We start from the raw sequence: 25,315 nt of genomic DNA, 5'->3' as shown, positions 1-25,315 counted from the left end.
AACTAGGGACATTGCAGCAGTTGCCCAAAACACTGGCACAAAGTGGGTGCCCTGGCACTGACACATTCCAGTGGTTCACTGAGGTAAAATCTAACCTCCAAAAGACCCCAGAGTTAACCATTAGTTCACTGCTTCAGCTGCCAAGTTTCTTCTCTACTCAGACCTGCTCCATGTCTGGATGTCTGCTACACTCCTGGCAGCACCAATAATCTGCAATTTCAGACAGAATCTGCTGCTTTGCAAATCCCTTTTTCATCCCAGCACAGCCCAGAGCCAGAACAAACACAGAGGTACTCACTGTACATGTTTCTAACCTGTAGGTGTGTTCCTCCCTTCAAACACAGGATGCCAGGGGCTGTGCATTGCTACTGGGATGAATAAAAGCACTGACCTGCTCCTCTCCCATCAGGCACTCAAATCTCCTTCCTCCCTCTGTTATCTCTTCGAGGCACATGAATCCAAATGAGTTAGGAGAGGGAAAAGTTACAAAATGTTGTTTATTTAAATTTGCTGTTCATTGCCAGCAAGCTCAAAGTTGAATATGACTGAGCTGTTAGGACAGACATCCCCCCCTCCCTACCCCCCATAAGCAGGGGATTTATAACAGTGTTTTCCAAGAGATTTTCCAGCCCCTGAAAACTAGAGCAACATAAATCTGGAGGTTTAAATCAAGCTCATGCTGAAAAGTCCTATAAAACATCTGAAGAAAATTCAGAGTAAGCTTGATAAAAGTGGAAAGAGCAAATTACTCCAGCTCTGTTGAGATGCAGGTGATGGAGAATACATAACACAACATTTTTCTTACTGCTGTGGCAAAGCCCAGTGGAGAGAGTGCAGAGGGACAGGGATCCAGTATAAAACCACGAACTGAGAAGGGAGGCAATTCTTCTTGTATTTAAATGCCCCCTTGTTAGGATTTTATCACGAGGTTGTTCTTCTTCTTTGCTCATTATCAAACAGGATTTCCTTCCCTGATCTTAGCTGCAAAACCACTCTCAAGACAGGTGTCCTCTTCCTTTCCAGAGTTAAAAAAAATGATGCCTGGTTTTATTGAAACCAACCCAGAGTAGTGTTTATTATTGAAAATATACAGTATTCTTGAACATCACATAAAAAGCCTGGTAGATACAACTGCTCTAGTTCAAAATGCTCAATAGATACCTTTGTGCAGCAGGCAGCATTATCCTTGGAACACAAACATCCTCTTGTCATCCTTATTATCTTTACAGTGCTTCCCTTTTGTGTTTTTTTAAACCCAGAAGAGCTGTCCTTCCCCACCCTGATGCTCTGAGCTGAAAACAAACCACTTTCCAAAGGCTTTCCATTTACACTGTGCTGAAAGCGTGGGGCTAAGAGGAATGAGAGTATTTTGTAGAGCTACTTCGAGCTACTCCTGTCCTTTGAAAATCTGTGTAAGAGCAGGGCATGGTGCTCACCAGGCAAAGTGCTCTGTGTGGAACAGTCCAGTATGCCCTGACAATTCCCAGTCTGTCCAACAGAGAAATGGGGAAGGCAGATAATTTCAGGCTTTTCACATCACCTTTCAGGCGCTCTTTTTCTTGCTGCCACAAGTTCTCAAATGACAGTTTTGCACAGAAGAAACTTTTTTACAAAGAAAACAAGAAAGGGATGGGCTATTATACACCAAAACTGTTGAAATCATTGGAATCAATGTACAGGGTGAGATGGGCAGTGTGTTGAAAATAGTCTTTGTCACCACAATACAAAAAGGGGAATAAAACCAAAAAAAAAATGAAAGGAAGGAGAAAAAAATTTTAATTATTCCTGCCAGTGTGCTGTTTTAGACTTTGCACTGTGAACTTCCACAGGATGCAGTCAGGGTTGAACCTGTTCCTTCTTTGCTTTACCACCACCAGCTCCAAGAGGCTTTTTCCTGGTCGCCTCCAAGCAGCATCACGGACGTGGGAGATGACAAACAGGATGGGGCCCTCCACTGGAAAGAGATCAGCGAGGCCAGAGGAGGAGAGCTTGCAGGAAGGGGCTGTGGGGTGGGAGTGAAGCCAGGAGAGCTCTGAAGGCCACGGGGTGGTGGTGTCCGTGGGGCGGTCACACGGCCGCGGTCTGTTTGATGCTGTGGAAGCTGATCCTTGTGGGGGACGTGGGGATGGACATGGCCCGTGCCACACGCACCCGCAGGGAGTGGTGGTCCTGCCAGCGGTGCCACCTCTTCCTGGCAGCAGAACGGACCTGGGGAGAAACACAGGGCAGAACATGAATTTCAGGTGTAAAGGGATGCTGGACAGTGCTGGGATAATATTGTCACAGGTGATGCCTTACGTCTCTAAAGGGGGGGAATGATGCCTTAAGTTTTAGCTTTCATATTTTCCAGATTCTGTACTGCATTGGTATGTAACTCTGAACTTCATATAGAGTGTTAGCAAGTTCTCCTCATGTTCAGTCACACAAAACTCCTTTTCCAGCCCCAGAACCAAGGACACCACTGCAGCTTTAGGCCCAAGAAGTACAAACAACAGCAAATCGAGGAGAGCAAACTGGGAGGATGGGACTGCATAACCTGGAGCTGTAATTGGACAATTAACCCCAATATGGAAATGGACCAAAACTTATAAAAGTGTGAAAACTCATGACTCAGCATCCATCTTGGGTCCATCCTGGGTAGAGCCACGGCCAGGCTCTTGTGCTGCCCAAGGTGTATCCTTTGAAAGACTTTTAATAAATCCCCATTTTATTCCATTAACTCTGTCTAGCCTCTCTTCCAGGTCAGCCTCTCAAGGCATCACAGGGACTGATTCAGATGGCTGAATGGGAGCTTCTAATTCACTGATATTCTCTTGAGTGCTTGACTCAAGGAAAAAAACATTTTACACACCTCATGTCTCATATCTGGTATCTAAAATACCCCAGAAGATTTCAAACAGGCCTAAATATTCATAACTGAATTGAGCCCTCAGGATGGGTGGATCTGATGGATGGTGCATCCAAGGTCTGTCCAAGACCTGATGGAATTCTTGGAGAGCCCCATCCCAGGGGCTCCTGCTGCCCCTGTATGTGAAGAAGCACAGGGGATCTAAACAAGCTCTGGCACACCTGAGCCAGCCCTGTGAGCACCTCCAGCAGGCAGTGGAGGTTGCTCCACATCAGCAGAAGGTCAACCTCAAGTAGGTGCTGACCAAGAGATCAAATCAACCTTGAATTTTAGTGTATTTTTTTTTTTTTTTTGCATGGAGCATAGAAAGAGCCCAGGAACTCTGGCTCAAATATATACATAAACAAGCAAGAGAAAAACAGGAGAAAGGAACCCTAAACCTCAAATAGTGGGAGGGAAGACTTGAAATACTCCTAAAATAGACCAAATCCCTGTAAAATCCCTGGCAGGGAAGACTCGAAGTCAGAACCTGGCATGAAGCACTTGGACAAATTTCTGGATATTCTTGTTGATATCTGCTTACTGCAGAGAGGAAACCAATTCAAACCCCTAACCCAGGGAGATAAATAAGCCTACAAAATTAGGTGAGAGGAATCTGGGCCCAGCTTCCTGGAGAGTCCAAAGCCTGGACTGTTCATGACACTTGGAAAGGATGCTGATGTTCTGCTGCCAACCTGGAATCTGGTGAACTTTGAAGCATTGTTACATAAAACTTCTATATCAAGCCAGGGCCTCCTTTACCAAAACCATATTTTTTTACAAAGAGGAGTTATAAATAATGTAATATAGACATGAAACCTCAACTACTGACCTATAGATCTCCTCCTGACCAAGAGGGAACCAGTCAGTGTGGTTAAAGGGGATGATTCATCTCCTTCTAAAGCAGGTGTCCAAAATAAGCCAGATATTTGTGGTCAGATGAAAAATACCTATTTCCTTTAATTGGTTATAAAATGAGTCTAGACAACAAGCTCTATTTAAGATGTCTGGATTATAAATTTAGGTAAGTTCAGACAATATTGACATCTAACCACGGATATTTTTTAGTCTTTATCATGTACTTATTTTCACTGCATCCCCCAAAAAGTAAAAGATTGTTTTAAGCCTAATTTTACCACGGACAAGGGGAACTTTGGGTATTATCAGCAGCGATGCTGTTGTGGAGGAAACCTCAAAGGCATCAGCTGTCATGGCAATTGCACAAAGCCTGGGAGGAGCTTTCAGAGCCTATGAAGCCCACGCTGGCACAGGTTCTCAGCTCTCAGCACCTGGGTGAGGTCAATCAAAGCCACCCTGGGCGTGTCTGTCACCACCATGGCGCTGCAGGCAAGGTGGAGTTGAAAAAAAATTGCCCAGAGATAAAGAATCACTGCTTTTCTTCATTTCTGAAAGCTTGGGGATTGTCTGCAGGGGCTCTGTGAGGTCCACTCAAAACACAAGGAACACACAAAGTCTCCAGCCCCACTTCAGAGCAGCTCAGATGTCCTTTCTAAGGGTGCTCAGATAAGTTGAAGAGGTCCAGGATTGGAGGTGCTTCCAACCCAAACCACACCCTGTCAGTCCTAGGTGCCCCAGATGAACAGGGTGAAGGCCTGGTGGTTAAAACACAGAAGAGTTCACAGGGAGGACAGAGAAAAGTGGAAACTGCTCTCCTTCTCTTGGCTGGTTTCAATTTTCCAATTCCTGGGTGGGCTTTCAGGGCCCTGGGCTGTAGCACTGCATGTGAGAAACTGTCAGCAAACAATCCCCTCCCACCACAGCTTTGTCCATGGAATATTGCAGCTTTGTGAGTACCAGCCTGGAAAACAGTTTTGCAATTGCCTCTCTGTGCCTTTTCAGAGGAATCCTGAACCTGGAAATGTGACTTTTCTATCAGAGCCCTTCTAGAGGCAGAGATTGGGCAAATCAGAGCAGAGGATTTATTTCTCTGGTTGTGTTCTCAGTGTGATCTGTGCTACTGCCATGGTTGACATGGTGGTTTTAGGTCACAGCTTGGACTCAGTGATCTCAGAGATCTTTTCCAACCTAACTGATGCTGTGATTCTGTGATTTAAGACAAGCAGCTGCAGATTTCTAAGGTAAGGTGAGGAGAAAGCTACTCTGGGTTTACTCTAATTTTGAATCAATTATTTGTTTCAAAATAAATAATAATTGTTTTTTACACTTAGTAGGGGTCAGACAGAACCTAATGAAACAAAGAACATCAAGGAATAAAAGTGGAGAAGGAGAAAACACCCAATAGAAGGGGAATTAAAGACAGCACTGCCAGGAAGAGCATGATCATCATGAATGATTTGGAGATGAGAATGAGAACAATGTGGTTAAACAACAGTGCAGAGGATTTGTGGAAGAGCCTCTCATTATGGAGCAGTAGCTACAACACCTCTCCATCAGTTTCATGATGGGGTTTGGTCAGGTTATAAAATTAATTGAATGGCACAGTTATACAAAAGAGCAGAGTCAGGATGGACTCAATCACAAACTGCAGCAGCCTGGACTGCTGACCATCATCCTTTTCTCCCCAAACTGACCTCCCTGGCTCACTGGGAAAACAGGAGGAACACTGGAAAGCCGTGCCATGGTGTAGTACTTTTCTGGGAATTCACTATTTGCAAACCTACCACGGTTCCACCTGCAGTGGCAGAGGGATCCTTGCCCCTGATTCTGGATGGGAGGGAGGATATAAATCACACCCAGAGGCAAATCCATGTGCCAGAGTCCATGCAAGGGGGGGCACCTCCCCTGACAGACTCACACCTAATCTTGGCCAATTACCACAGAATCACTGAATTATTTGGGCTGGAAAAGACCTTAATTTTATTCCAGCCCCCTGCCATGGACAGGGACACCTTCCTCAGGACCAGGTTGTTCCAAGCCCCATCCAATTATTGGTTCCATTATTTAAGCTTCCAGTACAGACAGTGGAGAAAGAGAGACAATTCTCTGAGGATGGCAGAAACAGCAACAATTCCCCAGAGGATGGCACTTAGACGTGTGAAATGAAACAATCCTTGCTCCTCTGGGTACAAACCCAGCCCAACTGAACGCTGGGCACCTCAGAGCAAGGTTTACTAAGGTTTAGGTAACACACGAAGTGTCAGACCACTGTCATGGGAAACTGTCCCATGAAGACCTGAGACGCAGAGGGAAGTTGCTTCTCAAATGCTCGTTCTCCCCAGATGTCACCAAATGCTGAGAAAATTTTCCTCCTTTCTTTTGCATTGAAATTTTTGCAGAGGGAAGTTGCTTCTCGAATGCTCCTTTCTCCCCAGATGTCACCAAATGCTGAGAAAATTTTCCTCCTTTCTTTTGCATTGAAATTTTGTAGGTTGGGTATTTTTGTTGTTGGTTTTTGTTGTTGTTGTTTTTTGTATGTGGTTTTTTTTTTTTTCCCTGAGCAACCAGTGTGAAGAGATACTTACTCAGCCAGTGAAGCCAGATTAGATTTATCATTTGTGCTTCAAGCCAACCAAGTCAAAAAGAGCCACCTGGAGATAAAGATGTGAGTCTGAACAAGCACTTGGCTTTTGTGATATGGTTTGAGACAGGATAAAAAAACAAAACCAAAAATGCTGTCTTCTTGTACAGCTCAATCTATTCCTAATGGCTGGGCACATGGAAATGGGCTCTGCACTTTCATGGGTGAGGACAAAGCATTTTTTAATGACAGAATAATTAACTGCAATTAGTATGTCACTAGAGTGCAAGCAGAGAAGGTTAAGGTCAAATTTATATCTTGTACTGGAACTCAGAAACAAGATGCTAGGTTAACTTTAGGGAAGAAAAGGAAAAACTGGCAGTGGCTAAAAGACACCAAAAAAAGCTATAGCACAGTGGAAGAGTAAAAGAAAAAGAGAATGCAAAAATATCAACTATCAAGCATGGTTGTTAATCTCTGTAAGAGCAGCCTCCTCTGTTTATCAAGCATTTCTAGAGTCAAGACCATGTCCCAGAGTCAGCATTAGCACATTTATGACCTGAAATTGCCCAAGGATGCTCCAGGCTGTCATCAGTGGTTAGAGCTCCACAAGGACTCCTGGGAACACAGATTATCAGCCTCACGTCTGTGGAACTTTATTTGCTTGAGAGGACCAAAATTTCCCCCTGCTCTGAGCAAAGAGCTGGGTGCCTGTGTTGACCTTTGGTCTGTCTTTTTCTTGCAAATAAAGAGTCCTGGGAACACAAATCATCAGCCTCACCTCTGTGGAACTTTATTTGCTTGAGAGGACCAAAATTTCTCCTGCTCTGAGCAGGGTGCCTGTGTTGACCTTTGGTCTGTCTTTTTCTTGCAAATAAAGAAATCCTTTTTCAGAATGATCCTTTTCAGCTCTTTCTGCTTTGTGTACAGTCAATAATCAGAGTTTCTGAGCTGTGGTCAAATCAGGTTTGCCAACATTATTTGTGCCTACAGAGTGTGGGCACTGCTTTGGAACAGTCAAGAAAAAGGATCAGGATAATGGGATGAAAGGAAATCAGTGGGTGACTTTTTCTCTTCTGACTGGATCACCTAACCAGGGACTTGTCAAAATTTCAGATCGTATTAAATAAAAAATATTGTTAAAAACCTCTCTTCCTCCTCCTCCACAGCAGAATAACAAAAACAATGAAAGAGATGGAGAGTAGGATGAAAACATTTAGAGAGGGTCTTCTGTTGACAAAACAGACATCAACTTTATGCTGCTATTACCTGTGCTAGATACTGGCTGCTGGCTAATTTCTTGCAGCCATCAACTGCAAAAATTTTCATTTGCAAGAAATTGCAAGAAACTGCATTTCAACTAGAAATGAGCTGAGATAAGAGCCTTGAGTAATGCTAAAAATCAGATTTTGGAAGAAATGTCATGTGTCATTAGCAGAGAGGAAGAAGTTTTGACCCACTTGCACAGAACAAAGGGGCCCATTCACCTGGGGCTTTTGGACATAATAATACTAAAATATACTAAAATATAATATATATATATATTATATATATATATACACTATATTACATTGTTTATTATCTATTAAATAATATATAGTAAATTATATATATATAAAATAGATAAACTTATTTATTTATATATATAATAATATACTAAGATACAATAGTTATATATATATTTGGTAGAAAGAGTAGGAATAAATGAGCTGCCACAGCAATGGAAGCTGGAATTAAGGCTACTGGGATGTCACCATCCTCTGTCCCCAGGTGACATCCCTCACCTGGAAGTGTTCACAAGCGAGGGCCAGAAGGACAGCAGGTCCTCTCGTGTTAGAACACTGCTAAAAATTGTAACCTTTCTGTACTAACAAACACTAACCCCCCAAAGAACACTACATTTAACCTGAAGCTGTAGAGAAATCTTCCAAAATCGCACAATAAAACTAAAATGGTAAGTGTCTAGTTTAAATCAAGGTCTTTTTTAAAGATTGTTATTTTTTCTCTGAAAACAGGTTGCAGTGGGGCATTCAACAAGTTCCACCTACATTTAAGCACCTGTTTTGCTGTGTTTCAGATCCTTGTGCTGCAGTTGGAGGTGACTGGAGAGTAACTTTGGACTTTAATTTTGCAAATTGTGGAAGGTTGATGAATTTTAAATTGATCTTTTTGCAAGCTACAGATGAACTAGAGGGACTTTCAGGCAATGTCCAGACCAGCAAAATGGATTTTTAACTTTCAAAGCACTGATCTCACTGTGCCTGACTCTGCAGTGAAATTAATTTTCATGAGATTTTGGAAGTCCTGGCCTCTCCCTGCATCCAGCAGAGACTTGGTAAGGTATTGGAAACACCTCATTTAAAAATAAGCAACTAAAATAGGTCTCATTTGTGGAAATCACTGCCCATAAAGGAAGCTAAAGATGAGAAGCTCAGCTGGTTATGTGCATGTTTGAGGTGTTTAAGATTTGAGGGCTGGGGAAATCCCATCCATTACTTAACAGAACTTAAATAAATGTAAGGTGATGCCTTAAATGGTACTTCAAAAGTTTTCCAAAGGTTCAGTGTGTTCCTCAGGGGGGAGGGATGGCAAATGCTGTATTTAATAATAAATGTTGTGTTGGTCAAACCTCTCCAGGCCCTTGGAAGGATTAAGCACAGAATGATTTGAAGCAAAGAAACAGAGTGGCCTCAGCACAGAGACCCCGGGGCTGGCAGACCTTGGATCATCTCCAGGTGAGGAATTCTGATGCTCCCAGAGAGACAGGAGTGTCTTTATCCCTGTTTTGTAAATCAGCTGCATCACTGAGCAACTGCACCTGTGCAAGGCTCCCACAGAGCCAGCCCCTCAGGCCAAGGGTGCTCATGTTACCACCACACAAAATACTGAAGTGAACATCCCCATAAAGATGCCATTATCAGTATTTAATCCTCCTGAGGTCAGGAAGGGATGTAGTCAAAACAACCTGCAAGGCTCAAAGGAAACAAAAACAAAGCTTGGATAGAATGTTGGGGTTTTTTTCAACAGGTACCCTACATCACACCACTGTTTATGTAATTGTTATGGGGTTTCTTCTGCCTAAAAAAATTATTCTGCTCAATTGGTCTGCAATCTTTGTTGTTGAGGTTTGTTTGTTTTGTTTTTGTTTTGCTTTTTGTTTTGTTTTTCCCAGGGTCTTGGGCAGCAATTCTTTACAATCTGGGGATATTCTCACAGCACCTGCATCCCAGCCTGGGATGTCAAATTTTTATTTGTAAGGCCACGGTAGTGCAATTTTGTTATCATAAATAACACTTCAAGAAGCTGCAACAATTTTGACTAATCATAAAGATTCGCCACATGTTTTTTGTGTGGAAACAAATGCTGCCCCTTTCTTCTGGGCCACAAAGGACCAGAACTTCCCACAGCAGAGGGAGGCCAGGGGGGCACCCACACACCCCAAGCCCCTCTGGTTTTGTTGTGGGGTGCTCTGGAGTCACCCTCACATCAGCAGTGGTGTCATGAGGAGGAAAAGGGGATGGGGAAGGATCCTCAGGGCAAAGGGAATTAAACTTTAGCCCATTAGTCCACCTCCATATTTGTATTTATTCAGACATTTTAATGAATGCTGAATACATGTCCTTTGGGCTTGGGATGAATAATGTAAAGCCTGTCTGGGCTGATGGGCAGGGCATGAGTAACCATTTCAGGGGTGACTCAGAGCTGCCAGTTCTAATGAACAGCCTCCCAAGATGATCAGATCAAAGGAAGCCACTTTGAGATTAATAGATTTTGAGAGACAGATGATGCCTGGCTAAAGGGTCAACAGAAAAAAAAATTAAACATATTTATCTTTGCCTCGCACCTTGTTGTGAGAATAATTTACAGTGGCATCTGATCTATTCCTCTCTGATGATGTTTTTTCTCCAAGCCAGCTAATTGCATTTTAAATGTCAATTCATGGATAATTATTGATATTGGTCAGATAATACTGAATCTGAGTCCTGAGGCTCTCAAAGGATGTTTTCAGACTCAGGTCTGGCTGGTTATGTATCTATCCAGGATATGGATAGAAATGAAGGAAAGGCACCTTATTATGGACACAGAACTCATGTGTGGCATTCACATTTTCTGGAAAAATCCCTTCACCCAGGACTTCTCTCCTGGGAAGCTGAGAAGCCTCAGAGAAAAAGGAAAACAATAATTATCTCATTTTCTTCTCCTGTGTTTTGCTGCTTTGGAAAGTGTTTGGACATTGTTTACCCACAGGTGTTTGTTTCATTGGTTTCATGTGAATTATTTTGACTCTTTGGCCAATCAGTGCCAAGCTGTGTTGGGACTCTGGAGAGACTCACGAGTTTTCATTATTATCTTTTTAGCATTGATTAAGTATCCTTTCTGTATTCTTTAGCATAGTTTAGTTTAGTATTCTTTAATATAATCTAGATCATAAAATAATAAATTAGCCTTCAGAGAACGTGGAGTCAGATTCATCATTCCTTCCTGCCATGAGGGACCCCACAAATACAATACTCATTAATTACGGAATAATTAAGGTAGGAAGGGACATCAGAAGGCCTCTGCTCCCATGCCATGATCAGAGCACATCCAGCACAGTGGTTTTATCCACTATTGAAATGATGTCAGGGTCTTATCAAGTAATTTTGAGCACAAACAAGGACAGGGATCTCAAAACACCTTTGAGCCTCTCTTCCAGTGCCTAATCATCCTCACTATTATATTTTTACTTCCCTGTTTAATTTTGCCTTGCTCCCTTCATTCAGCTTCAGAGTGGATCTTGGTCTTCCCTGAGCAGCCCCTCATCAAGCACCATCCCTTTGTAGCTGTAGGTTGTTCTCAAACACTGTCACCTCCATTCCCAGGATCCTGCTCTGGGATGGCTGTGCTGGGCTCTCCCATCATGGCTGGAAAAGTTTGCAGGGATCACTGAACTCTCTGAAGGATCTGGTGATAACTGGAAATTGCACCTAGTACCAAGGAAAAGTGATCTCTGGAGCAGGGATTCTTACTCCTCTGTTATCCTCTGGCTTCCATCATCACTGCTGAGGTAGCAGGAGTGCAGCCAGCCCTCTTTGGAAGATGAAACACTTTAAATGCACTCTTTGTCTCTCTCTGAAATGCTTTAGTTTGTCTCAGGAGAAAACCATCACTGTTAAAGTCTGGCTAAAAGGTAGACACAACACCAGTAAGGGAAGTGGATGGAAGATCCATCTTCCTTTAAAGAAACTTTGTCTGGAATGAGTGAAAGGTAGAAGAGAAATGTTGGGAGGCAGAAGAGAAATCCATCTTCCCCTGTGGATACTGACAGTTTGGTCAGAGAGAGAAACAGATAAACTTTCCCAGGAACTGTTCTGGGGAGTTTTGAGAAGGCTGAGAGAAAGAATTAAAACAATCTTGCAGCTGGTGTTTTGAGCAGTTGTTTTCTCATAACATGTTCACCAAAGGGTGTTTCCTTAATTAGCCAGTAACGTGAGGGGTGCTGATTAAGAACCACACAGGTTCTGGGTGAATGATGTTGGTTATAAATACAGTAAGATTGTAATAAAGGAGCCTTTTGCCTCTGAGAATGTATGGAGTCAAGTGTCACCTTTCTTCCCTTCCTGACTCAACGTTGACATTTCCCTGAGCAGAAGGTGCTCACTAAAGAAAGGAAAAACTGACCTGCAGTGGAAAGGGTCCAGCAGGAGTTGTGTGGGAATTCATTCCTGCAGCCCAGTTTCACACCATTCACAGAATCACTGCCTGGCCTGGCTTGGAAAGAACATTAAACCTCATCCAGTGCCACCCCTGCCATGGCAGGGACACCTCCCACTGTCCCAGGCTGCTCCAAGCCACATCCAGCCTGGCCTTGGACACTTCCAGGGATCCAGGGGCAGCCACAGCTGCTCTGGGAATCCTGTGCCAGGGTCTCACCACCCTCACAGGGAAGGATTTCTTCCTAATATCCAATCTAAACCTGCCCCTTTCAGATTGTAGCCATTCCCCCTTGTCGTCTCACTACATACTCTTCTATTTAACTCCCTCCATCCTTGTTCAAAAATCTCCATCCTAAACACTTTTTAAAAAATCCAGTGTTATATGAAATTAAATTCAGTCTTGTGATCTTTGAGTTGACTGAAAAAATTTTAAGGAGCATCTTGTTTTTTTGCAGTCATTGAAACAGAAGTTCACAAGCTGCATTCAGTCTTCTGAAGTGGCATTCAACACAAGTGCATACAGATTTTCATTATGCCAGTTTTCATAACACCTCAATTTCTCAGAAACCTCTCATTGTCAATTTTCTTGGAAGTCCAGAGATGCTCTTTTCCACTTGGATTAAATGCAATTTGCATATTTTTGCCCTCCAGTGTTTCTCTATGTCCAAAAAAATGTAACTTTTTTTCCCATGAAGTCTCCAAACAAATTAATGAGTCAAGTGCCAACGGCCCCTTGTGCCCACCCATGGCACACACACTTCATTCAGAACAGCTTCTGAACTTTTCAGAAACAATAGAACATAAAAAGCTGTAAACTTTTAATCTAAACTGCTTCTCCTCTGTGGATTCACTGCAATAATTGGTGTATAAGATGTTGGCTTGGAAAGAGGGAAGGGAACAGAACTGGGGAAGGCTCTGGAGCACCAGAAGAGGCTGAGGGAACTGGGCTGAGCCCCCTGGAGAAAAGGAGGCTCAGGGGGGATCTTGTGGCTCTGCACAGCTCCTGACAGGAGGGGACACCTGGGGGGATTGGGTTCTTGCTCCCAAGTCAGAAGTGACAGGAAATGGCCTCAAATTGCAGCACGGGAGGTTTAGATTGGATATTTGGAAAATTTTCTTCACTGAAAGGGTGGTCAGGCATTGAAACTGGCTGACAGTCAAAGTGGTGGAATCTCCATCCCTGGAAGTGTTCAGAAGCTGTGGATGGGGACATGGTTTGGTGGGGGCTTGGCAGTTTGTGGTGGATGGTTGAACTGGATTATCTCAGATTGGTTCTTTGATTTACCGATTTTTTAATCTTCAGCTGAGGGCCTGACAGCCCCTCTCATGCAGCCAACAAAGCCAGCCCAGGAGCTGTGTGAAGCACTGTGTTCTGTGGAAATGAGGGCAGGGAGGGTGGCTGCATGCCCAGGTCAAATGTCCACTCAAAAATGCAGGAAATAAACTCATCTCCTTTGAAATTCTTTGCATGGACTGAATTTTACAGCTTCACTTTTTCCCTCCAGTGCTGCCACATTTGTGAGAGAAAATCACTGAAAATCAGGACATTTTATGGTGGTATCAGGGGTTACCAAGGTGTCATTTTTTGTTAGATCTCGTGGTATGTTTGTTTAAATCAATGGAAGTTACAGAGGAAAAACTCTCAGCTGTTTCATTTTCCAAACTTCACAGACAGAACTTTGACAAAGAGACAGAAACTTCACAGAACAGAACCCCTGAATCCCAAAATATCTCAGCTTGGAAGGGATCCATGAGGATCACTGAGTGCAACCCTTGCCAACTCTGTAGGCAAACTCTCCTTTGGAACAGCCTCTCACATCCTGAGTGTTTCTAAGATGCTGATTTTGATTTTTGAACCCAGTTTTAGTTGTACAGAGGTTTTGAAGCTCCACAGAGTGCACCGCTCAGATATTGTGGGAACTGGGCTGAAGGGTACAGCATGAAGCCACCAGAGCCTGTAGACTTTTCCTCTTTATTTTTCAGTTCATGCAGGTTTGTCAGGACACATGGTTCCATTTCCTGTGGCTCTATCAAAATGCAGCCTTAAGTAATATTTCTGCCATTTGCTCAGATTCCAGTAACTGCTATTAATGCTTTCCCTGTACCCAAACCAAGTGATTTTCACATCAGATTGAGAAATAGTCCCAACATTTACTAAATCTCACTGCAAAATCTCTACATGCACTTTAAAACAGGCAGTAAATTCATTGCACAATCTCCTTTCCTCATAAGGACTGGGGTTAATTGTAGCCTCTCCTTATTCTGAGAATATTAAAATCCAGCACAACTTTGCAAAGGCTGCATCCAATTCCAGCCCTGACAGGGCAGGAATTTTGCATGGGTCCCTCAGTGGCTGCTGAAAACAACATCACCTCTGTTCATTTAGTTCGTATTATTCTACTTCTTCCTCAAAAATACATCCTGAGGAGAAAACTCAGTGAAATCACACACTGAGCCTCAGGAAAAACCCCAAATCAGGATTTTTTAATGTGGTTTCCTAGGGAGTAGAACATCCCTACAGCCATTCTTTCACACCTGAGGAACCCACAATGGGGTTTCCTCTGTCTTCTACTAATGCAGCAGCTTTTAGTCCAATAGCAAAAAGAAACACATAAATTGTGAAGGGACAAGTCCCTCAGACATGAAGCACTCTTTGAAGATATTATGAAAGGACTTTTGGGGGTTTTTTTTGAGGGCAACCCATAATTTTTGAGCTCTACTACAGACAGTTACTGGCAGCTTGTAAGTACTCAGCAGGATGTGTATCAAACACAGGCTGGGATGGATGGAGCTGAGATCACAGCATTATTAAAGCTTAATTTGATGGATTTTCCAGGCTTTTTGCTTGTGTCATCATTCAGAGCAAGCCTGGCACTGTGGGGGATGAGTAATGTGATAAAAACCTTTACATGCATTTAAAGAACCCAGCTCTGCTATAACTGGAAAACCTGAAGTATTTAAAACCTTCTGAGACAGCAAGTTATCAGCCCATCCACCACAGAGCCAGGAACATCAGGCTCACTGCAGAGAAACTAACAAGGCTTCAGTCATTTTTATGAAGCTTTCAGGCTACTGAAAGTCTGTTCCTCACAGGTTTCCTTTATTTGAACAAAATCTGGTACCTCTGGTCTATCTGGTACATGGGGATTGAGTGGCATTTCCTTCATCATCACATCTACTAGGGATGCCTGGCTGGGAGCAGCCCAGCTTTTAAAATAGTGTACTGTAAAATGCAAATCTGTGCTCTGGACAATGTGAATACACACCAAGAAAGCTCTGAAAATTCACTGAGTTTGCAGTTTTCTTTGATGGTGTGCAAAACTGAGGCTAGAACAGAACAGGAAATTCTATCCTGTAAAAGGTTTATGATATTCCAAAAAAACACATTCTCACAGTAGATTAAGACAAGCCCAACGTTTTTTCAGAGTTTTGAAACAGACAATATTTAATATTTGGGTGGTTTGGACTTATGGCTCACCTCAAAGAAGCAGAGAGTTGCCATGGTTTAGTCAGTCAAGTGGAAGTTGCAAATTAGGTGTCAAAAAATGCTACAGGGAAGATTTTCCTCCAAAATTCAGCTTTTGTGGGTGCCCACATGGCAGCAAGGTGTCTGGGCATGCAGTGGAGAGCCAGCCCAGACTGAAGCTGCTCAGGTGAGCAAATGGAGGTGCCTGTTGTAAACCCAGCTGATGAAAAGCTTAAAAAGCAAAAAGGTTGTATTGGCTGGCTTAAATTACTGACACAGAGGCAACTGAGAAGCCCCACTGGATCCCACCTGGCTTTCCCACTTCCCAGTCAGATGAGAATCTTCTCAGATCCTGGATCAGCTGGTAAGAGCCACGGGGATGCCTCAGATCCTCTGCTGCCTCCCCAGCAGCACCAGATATCTGAGTTTAGGGAAAGGAATCAACATCCCAAGCTGGGTGTCTCAACCTTGGACTGACTCCCTCAGAAATCCCTGTTCCCAGTGTGACACAGTGGAAAATGAGTTCTGGAATCAGTCCAGATTTCCCAGATTGTTCTCAAGGCCTAGAAGTGCATGAGGTGAATCACCCTCCTTTGACAGGCTCGATTATGTCTGAACTCATCAAAGCTACAGGAGATGGGATGTTGGCTCACGGCTTTGGACAGACAGCTTCAGACTGGTGTAGGGAAGGGGAAGTTTGGATATTTCTCCCAGTAAACAGAGCTGAAAGAATGCCAGAACAGCCAGAAGAGTGAAAACCTGCTGTGAACAGCCAACAGCTCCAAGTCTGAGTGCCACAAAATGGAAGTGGGGTGACAGAAAATCCTGACTGGCTGTGAGATTACACAGCCTGGGTTCCAGCCCCTGATGGTCACTGGGACACCAGTGGAAAAAAGACTTTGAAAAATCCTGCTGTCTACAGGAATTTCCCCTTCTGCTTGAACAGTGCAGACCTGATGAATATGACAAATAGATCACAGAATATCCTGAGCTGGAAGGGACCCACAAGAATCATTCAGTCCAACTCCTGCACAGACCCCAACAATCCCAGCCTGTGCTCATCCAGAGGGCCATGCCCATTCCCTGGGGAGCCTGGGCAGTGCTCAGCATCCTCTGGGGAAAAACCTTTCCCTGATACCCAACCCAAACCTCCCCTGACACAGCCTGAGGTAAATGCAGCTCTACGGGCACCTGTATTTTGGAGGAAGATTTAAACTCCCTGTTTTATTTTAAGAGGCAAATGGGATGGTGACAATTTATGGAAGGAAAGTTGGAAAGAGAACAGAGAAATCTGATGCCAGGATATAAAAGTGGCATGTGTTTAACTCAGAAAACTGAGCTGCTTCTTGTCAGCATCACCTCAGAATTAATGAGGAAGAGGGAAAGATACCAATGTAAAATAAAACAAAAGAAATACATTAAAATAAAATAAATTTGTAAAATTAAAATATTTAAAATAAAAATACTGCTGCTTTAAAGCCATGCCCATTCTTTCTCATAGCCCACAATGAAACTGAGAAGCAGCACAAACAAAGTTTATACCAATACAGCAAGAATAATGAAATATGGAATTGATTTCTGCAGAAACTAACATTTTAGCTGGACAAAGATGAAACATTTTAATTCAAGTAAATGAGACCCTGACAATGTAAGCAGGGGAAAGATTTAAATCTCTCACACTTTGGGGTGGAAAGCAAACACTGGGGGATATTAGTGAAGCATTTCTTGCTTGAATAGCAGTACTTCATAATTTCATCTGTTTTCAACTGTCTCTTCTGAATGCAACAGGCACTGATCACTCACAGATGGTGACCCACATGGACAAACTCACTCAGATCAGCATGGCACTATAAAAATGGGTCACCTGCAGCACATCCTTAACAACAGTCTAGCTCAGAAGTAATTAGTTATGCCCAGAAATCATATTTTTAATTAATGAGTAACTTCAAAGAAGTCTTAAGATGAAGAACAGAAAATTTATAATCTGACAAAACTTCTTTCCCTCTGCCCTGATCTCACAGGTAGTAGTCTGAAGTTGATAATTTTGAGGACAAAAGCTGGGAAATTCAGGTGCACATTAAGAGCCTTCTACAAGAGACTGATGGGACTGGGACCCCCTGTGAAAACATCTCAGGTCTCTGTAATCAGGCACCTAAACAAATTCCACCTCCCAAGGGTGAATTACTTACCTCACCATTCAAGAAGCAGTAAAATACTGACACAAAGAAACCCTGGAAAGAAGAGAAAGCAGGCAATTATTAGAGAAACATTTCAACACTTCTAATGTTAATTAAAAGTAGGGCTGCTGGCTGCACAGAACAGCACATCATTACTGCCCTAACAAGGAGCTGATTTTTACTCCCTTTTCTCCTTTTCTGGGTGCAATGAGGAGCTAAAGGTGAGACTGATGGATTAAATAAACAAAAACTTGTCTGGAGACTCTTACAACCCAAACAGAGCAGCAAATCCAACAGGCAGGAGCTGTTTCCTTTGGTTTAGCAACACTGAGTCCAATTGTGAGCCCAGTGTGTGCCCTGGGAAGAGAGAGGCACCTGGGGAGGGGGACCCCGCATCCCCTCTCAGGCAGGTGGAATGAAACATCTTCTTTCTCTGTATTGATTTTATGTGAGGAGCTGAAGCCAGTGCTGAGTTAAGGGAGATGAATCCCTCCAGTCCACACCTGAGAGGATTTCCCTCTCCACATGACACATTTGTACATGTATTATTCACATAATAACTAAGCTGAGCTATTTGCAACTATAATTTCTATCACTGCCTGAAGTCCCATGTCTGAGAAGCAGCGAGGGTGGAGCTGTACAGAGGATAAAATTCCAGCTGACAGAGCTGCAAGCCTGCTCTCTTACCTGAAAAGACTGAAGGAAGGAATTGAAATAGATGAAAACAATCTGGGAAATGTCATCCTCGCCGGGGTTGACAAAGAAAAGCATGTAGGTGATGCCAAGCAGGGGCAGGAGAACCAAGGTGGCCTTGACTGCCTTCCTGTGGGCAGGGAACAGAAAACAAGTGAACACAGGGAAGGAGGAGCATGGAAGGAGTGCATGAGCAGTCCTGTTCACCTGGGGAAGTGTGCCAGGACAGCCTTTGGATCTGCTGCTTCCCCCCACACTCTGAACTCCACGGGGTGAGTGGGAATCTTATTTATATCCCCCTCTTTCTTCCTCATTTTCTCCCCTACCAGTGAGGCTTGAAGCCTTGGGATTCCCTGCAGGTTTGCTGAGTGGTTTCTGCCACCTCAGGGAGATGTGATCAGTGCCCAGCTCAGCTGAGACCTGCTCTGTGCCCATCATTTGATGTTGTCTGCAGTGTAAACACGTCCTGCAACACCCAGCTCGACTGCTCAGGGCTGTCTTGGGAACCACAAATCACAAAGCAGGTGGTGAAAGAGTGATCATCAATAATCATCAGTGATTAACAGAATTATTAGGGGCTAATCCTTATTATTGGTGCTGTAACAGTGTCAGCTGAGAGCAGCATGTTATTGTATGAACACAAAGGCTGAAATTTGGCTAAATCTGTATAAATCCCTGAATAATGCCATAACAGGTAGATAAAGACAGGGGAGCACAAACCCAGTGTCAGGATAAAGTGACAGCCTTAAGTTCCCACTGCCACACAATTTAATATCTGCTTAGCAAAGGATTGCACTGCTCTGCTTTACAGCATCCAGGCCTGCCCCAGGCTTTGCTGGAATTCTAAAGGTTTCCATTCAGGCTGTGGAAAAGACAATTCCCTCAGAGAGCCTGCAAGGATAAGATCATTGTCATCTGTTCAAGAACAATGGCAGTTGGTGCAGATTGATTCACTCTGATGCCTCTAATGCCTCCCTGCAAGCTGCAGAAGGGATAAAAATGTCCTGAGGTTTGAATCAGGGCTTTTGCAGGCCAGTTTTAGTTTTATGGCATGAGGTTTGAGCAAGAAAAAGGGGTGTTTTTCCCTTCATTTCTCAGGAAATGTGCAGAGAAGGGTCTGAACTTCAGACCACTGCACTAAGCTCACTAACAAAACCCTGACAGGAGCAAAAGGAAGGAATCAGTGAAAAAACAAAGGCCATTACTGCAGCAAAACTGCCTCCAAAGTGCAGCTTGATTTCAGGACATCAAGATGTAACTCAGCTTGATATGCTGAGATTTTATCCAGAAATGAGTTAAGAGTGACTGATCTCACTCCACAAAACCTGGGCCATTTCCTGCTGCAAGGACTTGTTAGTCCCTAAGTCTGTCAAATATCTTCCAAGACACTGCAAATGACGCGAAAAGGGCACTCAGCATCTCCTGGTGTGTGAGAGTTTGCTTTTAGGCTGTCAAGGCTGATCTGATCCCACACTGGTGTCTCAAGGGCCAGGCCACCTTCCCTCCAGACTTCTCTTTCCTGCCATGCCAGTGCCTGTGGGGTTCTGCTGGGTGTGGGAACTGATTTACCTGAGAAGCCAAACCCAAATGAAGCCACTGATGAGTTGAGGATCAGCTCTGTGATGCAAGCCACTGAGTGGTTCCACTAATTCTGGCACCAGCAGGAAGGAAGGGGCACAATCACCCCTCATTCCCCTCCCCACATTTTAAATGGAGCATTAAACACCTGTATGCACCCACTAATCACAGAATCCCAGGATGGTTTGGGTTGGAAGGTTAAAGATCATCCAGAACCAGCCCCCTGCCATGGGCAGGGAACGTTCCACCATCCCAGGCTGCTCCAAGCCCCATCCAGCCTGGCCTTGGACACTTCCAGGGATCCAGGGGCAGCCACGGCTTCTCTGAGCACCCTGTGCCAGGGCGTGCCCACCCTCACAGGATAGAGATTTTTCCTAATAGCCTTCTAAACCTACTGTCTATCCATTTGAAGCCATTCCCCCTTGTCCTGTCACTGCAGACCCTTCTCAATGGTCTCTCTCCACCCTCTGGCAGGCTCCCTTCAGGTCAAAATTTGGTCACCCCAAAGCCTTTTCCAGGCTGAGCAATCCCAATTCTCCCATCCCCTCCCCACAGCAGAGCTGCTCCATCCCTGGGACCATCCTGGTGCCTCCTCTGGACTGGCTCCAGCAGCTCCAGGTCCTTCCTGTGCTGGGGAGCCCAGAGCTGGATGTAGCATTTACTATATAAAACTTGTGTACATACAGAAATGGAGAAATCTGTCCTCATGTGAGACCAAATCCTTCAGATTTCATGGAAAGGAGGGGATTCTATGTGTGTTGGGGTATGTGTAGGCCTGAAGTGAAATAGAGGGGACAGAAAAAATGCAGGCAGGCTTTTCTGGAGAGCCTGCACAGATAAATAAATACTGTGGGCCTGATTTATGAGCTCCACCAACAGTGGCACCTGGAAAGACAGAGAGGACAAGGACAGGACAATCAAGCAGAGCTTTGTTAGCACCAGAAATCACAAGCTGACTTACCTGTACTGGATTGTTTCTGAAGTGGTTGAAGCTCTCAGCTTTGTCATTAAAATCCTAACTATGTTAAATAGAAATACAAAATTTATCTGGAAAAAAGGGAGAGAGAAGAAAAAAAAATGCAACCAGTCAGCAATACAATGGCTCACAGAATGCGACACACCTTAAAAAGCACATTTTACAGTTTCAATCTGACTGAAAACAGCCTTTTGGCTTCACCACTGATTGCAACAGACTCAGAAGTTTACTAGAAATACCAGATTATACAGCAAACATCCAACAGCTCTTAATGTTTCCAAAACAGCAGTGAAAATGGAGTACATCATTACTGCCCTAAGAAGGAGCTTATTTTTACTCCCTTTTCACCTTTTCTGGATGCAATAAGGAACTAAAGGTGGGATTGATGGATTTGCCACTCCCATTTTCAATTTGCTGAGCTGGGTAATTATTATTTGTGCTGCAGCCTCCCCACTGAGAGTTGATATTTGCTCTAATTACTCTTGTAGCATCTGCTGGCAACTTTCTTGCATAGCGCAAACATCAAAAAAACCCAACAAACCGAAGAGAAGATTGATTTTTAGACTGTGATCAGTGGAAGGATTTGGCTCTTAGGAGCAGGTTTGGAGTTGCTTTCAGAACATAAAGCAGGGCAGCTTCCAAGACATGGGTCTGTCCCAAAGTTGTCAGAACTGAACAACTGCTGAGGTCCCAGCACAGCTTGGGAGAAAATATTTACCTCACACACAATCCCAGGGGCTCCTGGCATTTTTCAGCCCCGGAATGGAACAATTCTGTGACTGACATCTGAATATTTACAAACACCCCAGCAGAGCTGCCAACTGAAAGGTGTTCTCAAAATATGCTCCTTTTACCCCCCGTGCTATGGGGTGTATTTCAGTGTTTACATATCTTGGCATCCATCAGAGCACTCCCTGTGGCTCCTGCTCCATGGCTCAGAGCAAATGGAGCAATAAAACACCTGAGCAGACTCTGCGAGACTGGCAGCACTGGGAATTGTGTAAACACCCTACGTGAGATACAAAAATGCTGTTCTAGGAGTTAACCGGCGTTTTTGGAAATTATTTCCTCAGCAGAGCAGGGCCCTGGGGAGTACAAGAAGTAAACAAAGCACTGCAGCCTGTGTGTTTGTTCTTCTCTGATTTGTTTTTTGTCATATTAAGAGCTTGATACTGGTTCATGCTTTATTTATCAGAGACAAAAACAGCTCCATATCTGTGGTTTGAGCTGAATCTTAAACTTCTCACACTGGTGACTGATGAGTAACACAAAGAGAGGTGTTCAGGCAGTCTCTGCTCAGCTGGAGGTGAATGGAGGTGACCTTCACCCACAGAAAGAAAACTTCCTTCTCTGCAATTCTGCTGAATCTTGAGGTTCTCTGTCAGCTCAGAGCCATGCTTGGGTCATTTCTACCAAGGATGCAAAAAAGGCACCAATCCAAAATGTGCCAGTTTTGCAATTGCAATGAAAAGTGCCAGACTGAATTATAGACTCCAAGGTAAGAGCAAATTCCAAGTATCAGTGGGACTGATCACATGGCATTAGAGTGGTGAACTGGGCTGAAGAAGGCATTTCAAGTTTCATGAGTCCTGCCTCAATGTGACAGCATCCTGCCATCTGAGCTGGAAATTCAAATTGCCACAGCCTGCATCAGAAAATGAGGGCTTCTGGCCTTTGGTGAAATTCATTTGCAGAGGTGTGATTCATCAGTCCAGAAGAATTGCTAACTGAAAATTCTGGGAGTTCTTTCACCAGAAACACTCTAATTCCATAAAAGTGGGGTTTTAATTCTCCCAGCTCAGGTGCCCAAGCCCAGAGCAGAGCAGCACCTGAGGCACCCCTGCCTCCCTGAAGCCTGTGAGTGGCACTGGCACACGTGGCACAAAGCTGCTGAGAGACCTCACCTCTCTCCAGAGCACCAGGAAGGCAGATTCCTCAGTGCTGACTTAAAAAAAACTCCCCAGGTGCCTGAGAAACCCTGCCAGGACATTTTCTAGGAGAAGGTCACAGCAGCATTGGCCACTCAAACTGAATCCTCCTCCTGAGGAACCTCAGTCTGAACTTCAGAGTGATTTTCACTCTGCTTCTTCCATCATTGTTGTAATTTTCTTTTACCAGTCTGCCTTTACCTGCAAACCAGAGAATTGCTTTGTTTGTTTGTTTGTTTGTTTGTTTGTTTGTTTTTAAAGGCTGGTGAAGGGGACAGGTGGAAGGAGAGGATCCTGAGCTGCAGGGAAAGTCCTGGAAAAATGGGTCTGGTGTGTGTGCCCAGGAGATCATGGCTTGGATGCAGAGGACCATCAAGTCAGGAGAAAAACCAGAGAATTGTTTTGTTTGTTTGTTTGTTTAAAGGCTGGTGAATGAGACAGGTGGAAGGAGAGGATCCTGAGCTGGAGGGAAGGTCCTGGAAAAATGGGTCTGATGTGTGTGCCCAGGAGATCATGGCTTGGATGCAGGGGACCATCAAGTCAGGAGAATCCTCTGGCTTTTTCACTGCATAAAGGGAGGTTAGAAAAATAATTCACAGCTCTTTCTGCCTTTAGAACCTCCTTTAGAATGTGTGAAGCTCCTTCAAGGCTTGGTTTTCCATTTTCTCCTAAGTTTCTCTGCCCAGCTGTTGCAGCAGCAGGACAGGACATGGGTGCAGCCCTGTTACACACACACCTCCTGCTGCTGGCTTCCTCCCAGTTTCTCCAGGAAAAGGAATAACTGATTCTTCCCCATTCTAGGTTTAGTATCTAAGAGAAAGAAGCCAAGTGACTTAGCCTTGGCTATAAATCCCTAGAGTGAGAATTAGAATAGCAAGAGCACAAGGAACTGAGTTGGGCAGGCATAATTTCTTGTCAGATTAAGCAGTTGGTTATCCCAAGATCTGTTTATATTCACTGCAAAGAAATGGAAACTATTCAACAGTGGTTCATTTGATATATTTTAAATTAGTGTCTTTTGACTAATAGGGCTTGGACCACACAGATCTTCCACTGATCTTCAGGACATCCCAAGGACATTGAGCATCAATAAAGTGAATGGGGCTGTGTCAATGAGGTTCTGTGACATTACAGTCTATGGAAGCTTCAAAATATTTTGAGGCACCAACATTTTGTCTCTATTAAGGTTTCTCTGAGGGATCTTTAAGACTTGGATAGGGTCACCCCTACAATGCAGATCTCAGCAAGCAAAAAATCCAAGGGAAATGATGAAATTGTGGTCACAGCAAAATACTTATTTTTGGTTTTGCCTTCTAGAAGCATGTTTCAATGTGTTCACTTTTAATGGTTTCTCTAAAAAAAACTCTCCACTCTGATGCCTTTTCAGAAAGGCACTCTCAACTCCATTTCAGAAAGACACCTGGCTCAGTGGGGGCTTGTAGCAGCACCCAGAGAGGTCTGAAGAAACTATTTTAACTATTTCTGAATTGATCTGAAGATCAATTTTCAGTGCATAATCAGATGGGGGTTTAATTGCCCATTTGTCCTTGCTGGGCCTGAGACCACAGCTCATGGGGATGATGGGGGCTCAGGAGAGGGGACACGAGCTGGGAATCAGGCAGGGAACAGGCTGCTGCAGACAGCTGAAGGCTTGGAGATGAAAATGGAGCTGTTTTCTCAGCTGGAGAGAATCCATCCAGCTCTAGTGGCTAGCAGGCTGAGCCTGATGTACAGGCAGAGCAGATGAAGCCTCTGCTCTTTGTTCCTCAGCGAGACTGCAGTGTTTCAGAGGGAGAAGGATCTCACTCCACTGCAAAGTGAGTTTTCCTAGAAAAGAGCCTAAGTGCTGTATTGACCAAAGTACACAATTATTTGTCAAGGACTTCTTTGTTATTATGGGAGCTCTGTGTCAACAGATTAATTCCTCAGGGCTGGGCAGCTCTAACAAAACCCACACATCAGTTCCATCAGTGGAGACCCAGGAAAGGTCATTTAAGAGAGGTAATGATGAAAGGCAGTGCATCCTTTTTATTTATCTTTAGGCTCATTTTCTATTTTCATTCATTTCTGTTTATCCATGTTTTCTGCTTCCTAATGGAAAACATAACTAAGGATTTTTACCTTGACATTTACTGGTAGATAAAATGAATCCAAAGGCAAAGTCTTGAAGATAGAACAAAATGCCTTATTTCTTCTTCTTCTTTATTTATGCCATGCTAAGAATATCATTACTGCTGGAATAAGACCCTTTCCAAGTACAGATGGGAAAGAAAAAGTTTTCATTTCTTGCCAGCAGTTTAGTCTTTCCATTTCTAAATTGGGATGAAAATTCAGACCCCCAAAATGGAGTTACAAGCCCGTGATCCAGAAAGTATCTGAGCCATCTGTTTTGGCACTGTTCTAGCACAACCTGAACACACGAGCCCAGAAACTCTTTTGAATCAAAAGAAACTTTTCAGCAAATTATTTTGGGTG

The 25,315-nt window shown here is 43.8% G+C and overlaps 1 protein-coding gene across 2 annotated transcripts in view; it reads right to left on the bottom strand.

Moving 5' to 3' along the window:
* Nucleotides 1-479: 479 nt before the first annotated feature.
* CRHR2 (corticotropin releasing hormone receptor 2) overlaps nucleotides 480-25,315 on the bottom strand; it is a 142,561-nt gene continuing 117,725 nt past the window's right edge. For both annotated transcript variants that reach the window (XM_039726560.1, XM_039726561.1), the window contains 4 exons: nucleotides 20,898-20,983; nucleotides 18,353-18,488; nucleotides 17,678-17,719; nucleotides 480-2,208 (listed from right to left, as the gene is read on the bottom strand). In XM_039726560.1, coding sequence (XP_039582494.1) covers nucleotides 2,068-2,208; nucleotides 17,678-17,719; nucleotides 18,353-18,488; nucleotides 20,898-20,983 — 405 coding nt within the window. In that variant the 3' untranslated portion in view covers nucleotides 480-2,067. The remainder of the gene's footprint in view (nucleotides 2,209-17,677; nucleotides 17,720-18,352; nucleotides 18,489-20,897; nucleotides 20,984-25,315) is intronic.

The sequence above is a fragment of the Passer montanus genome, unplaced genomic scaffold (genome assembly GCF_014805655.1).
Source record: "Passer montanus isolate IOZ18808 unplaced genomic scaffold, ASM1480565v1 scaffold59, whole genome shotgun sequence".
Lineage (NCBI taxonomy): Eukaryota > Metazoa > Chordata > Aves > Passeriformes > Passeridae > Passer > Passer montanus.
Note: the sequence above shows the minus strand (reverse complement) of the source record. Positions and strands in the feature narration are given on the sequence as shown.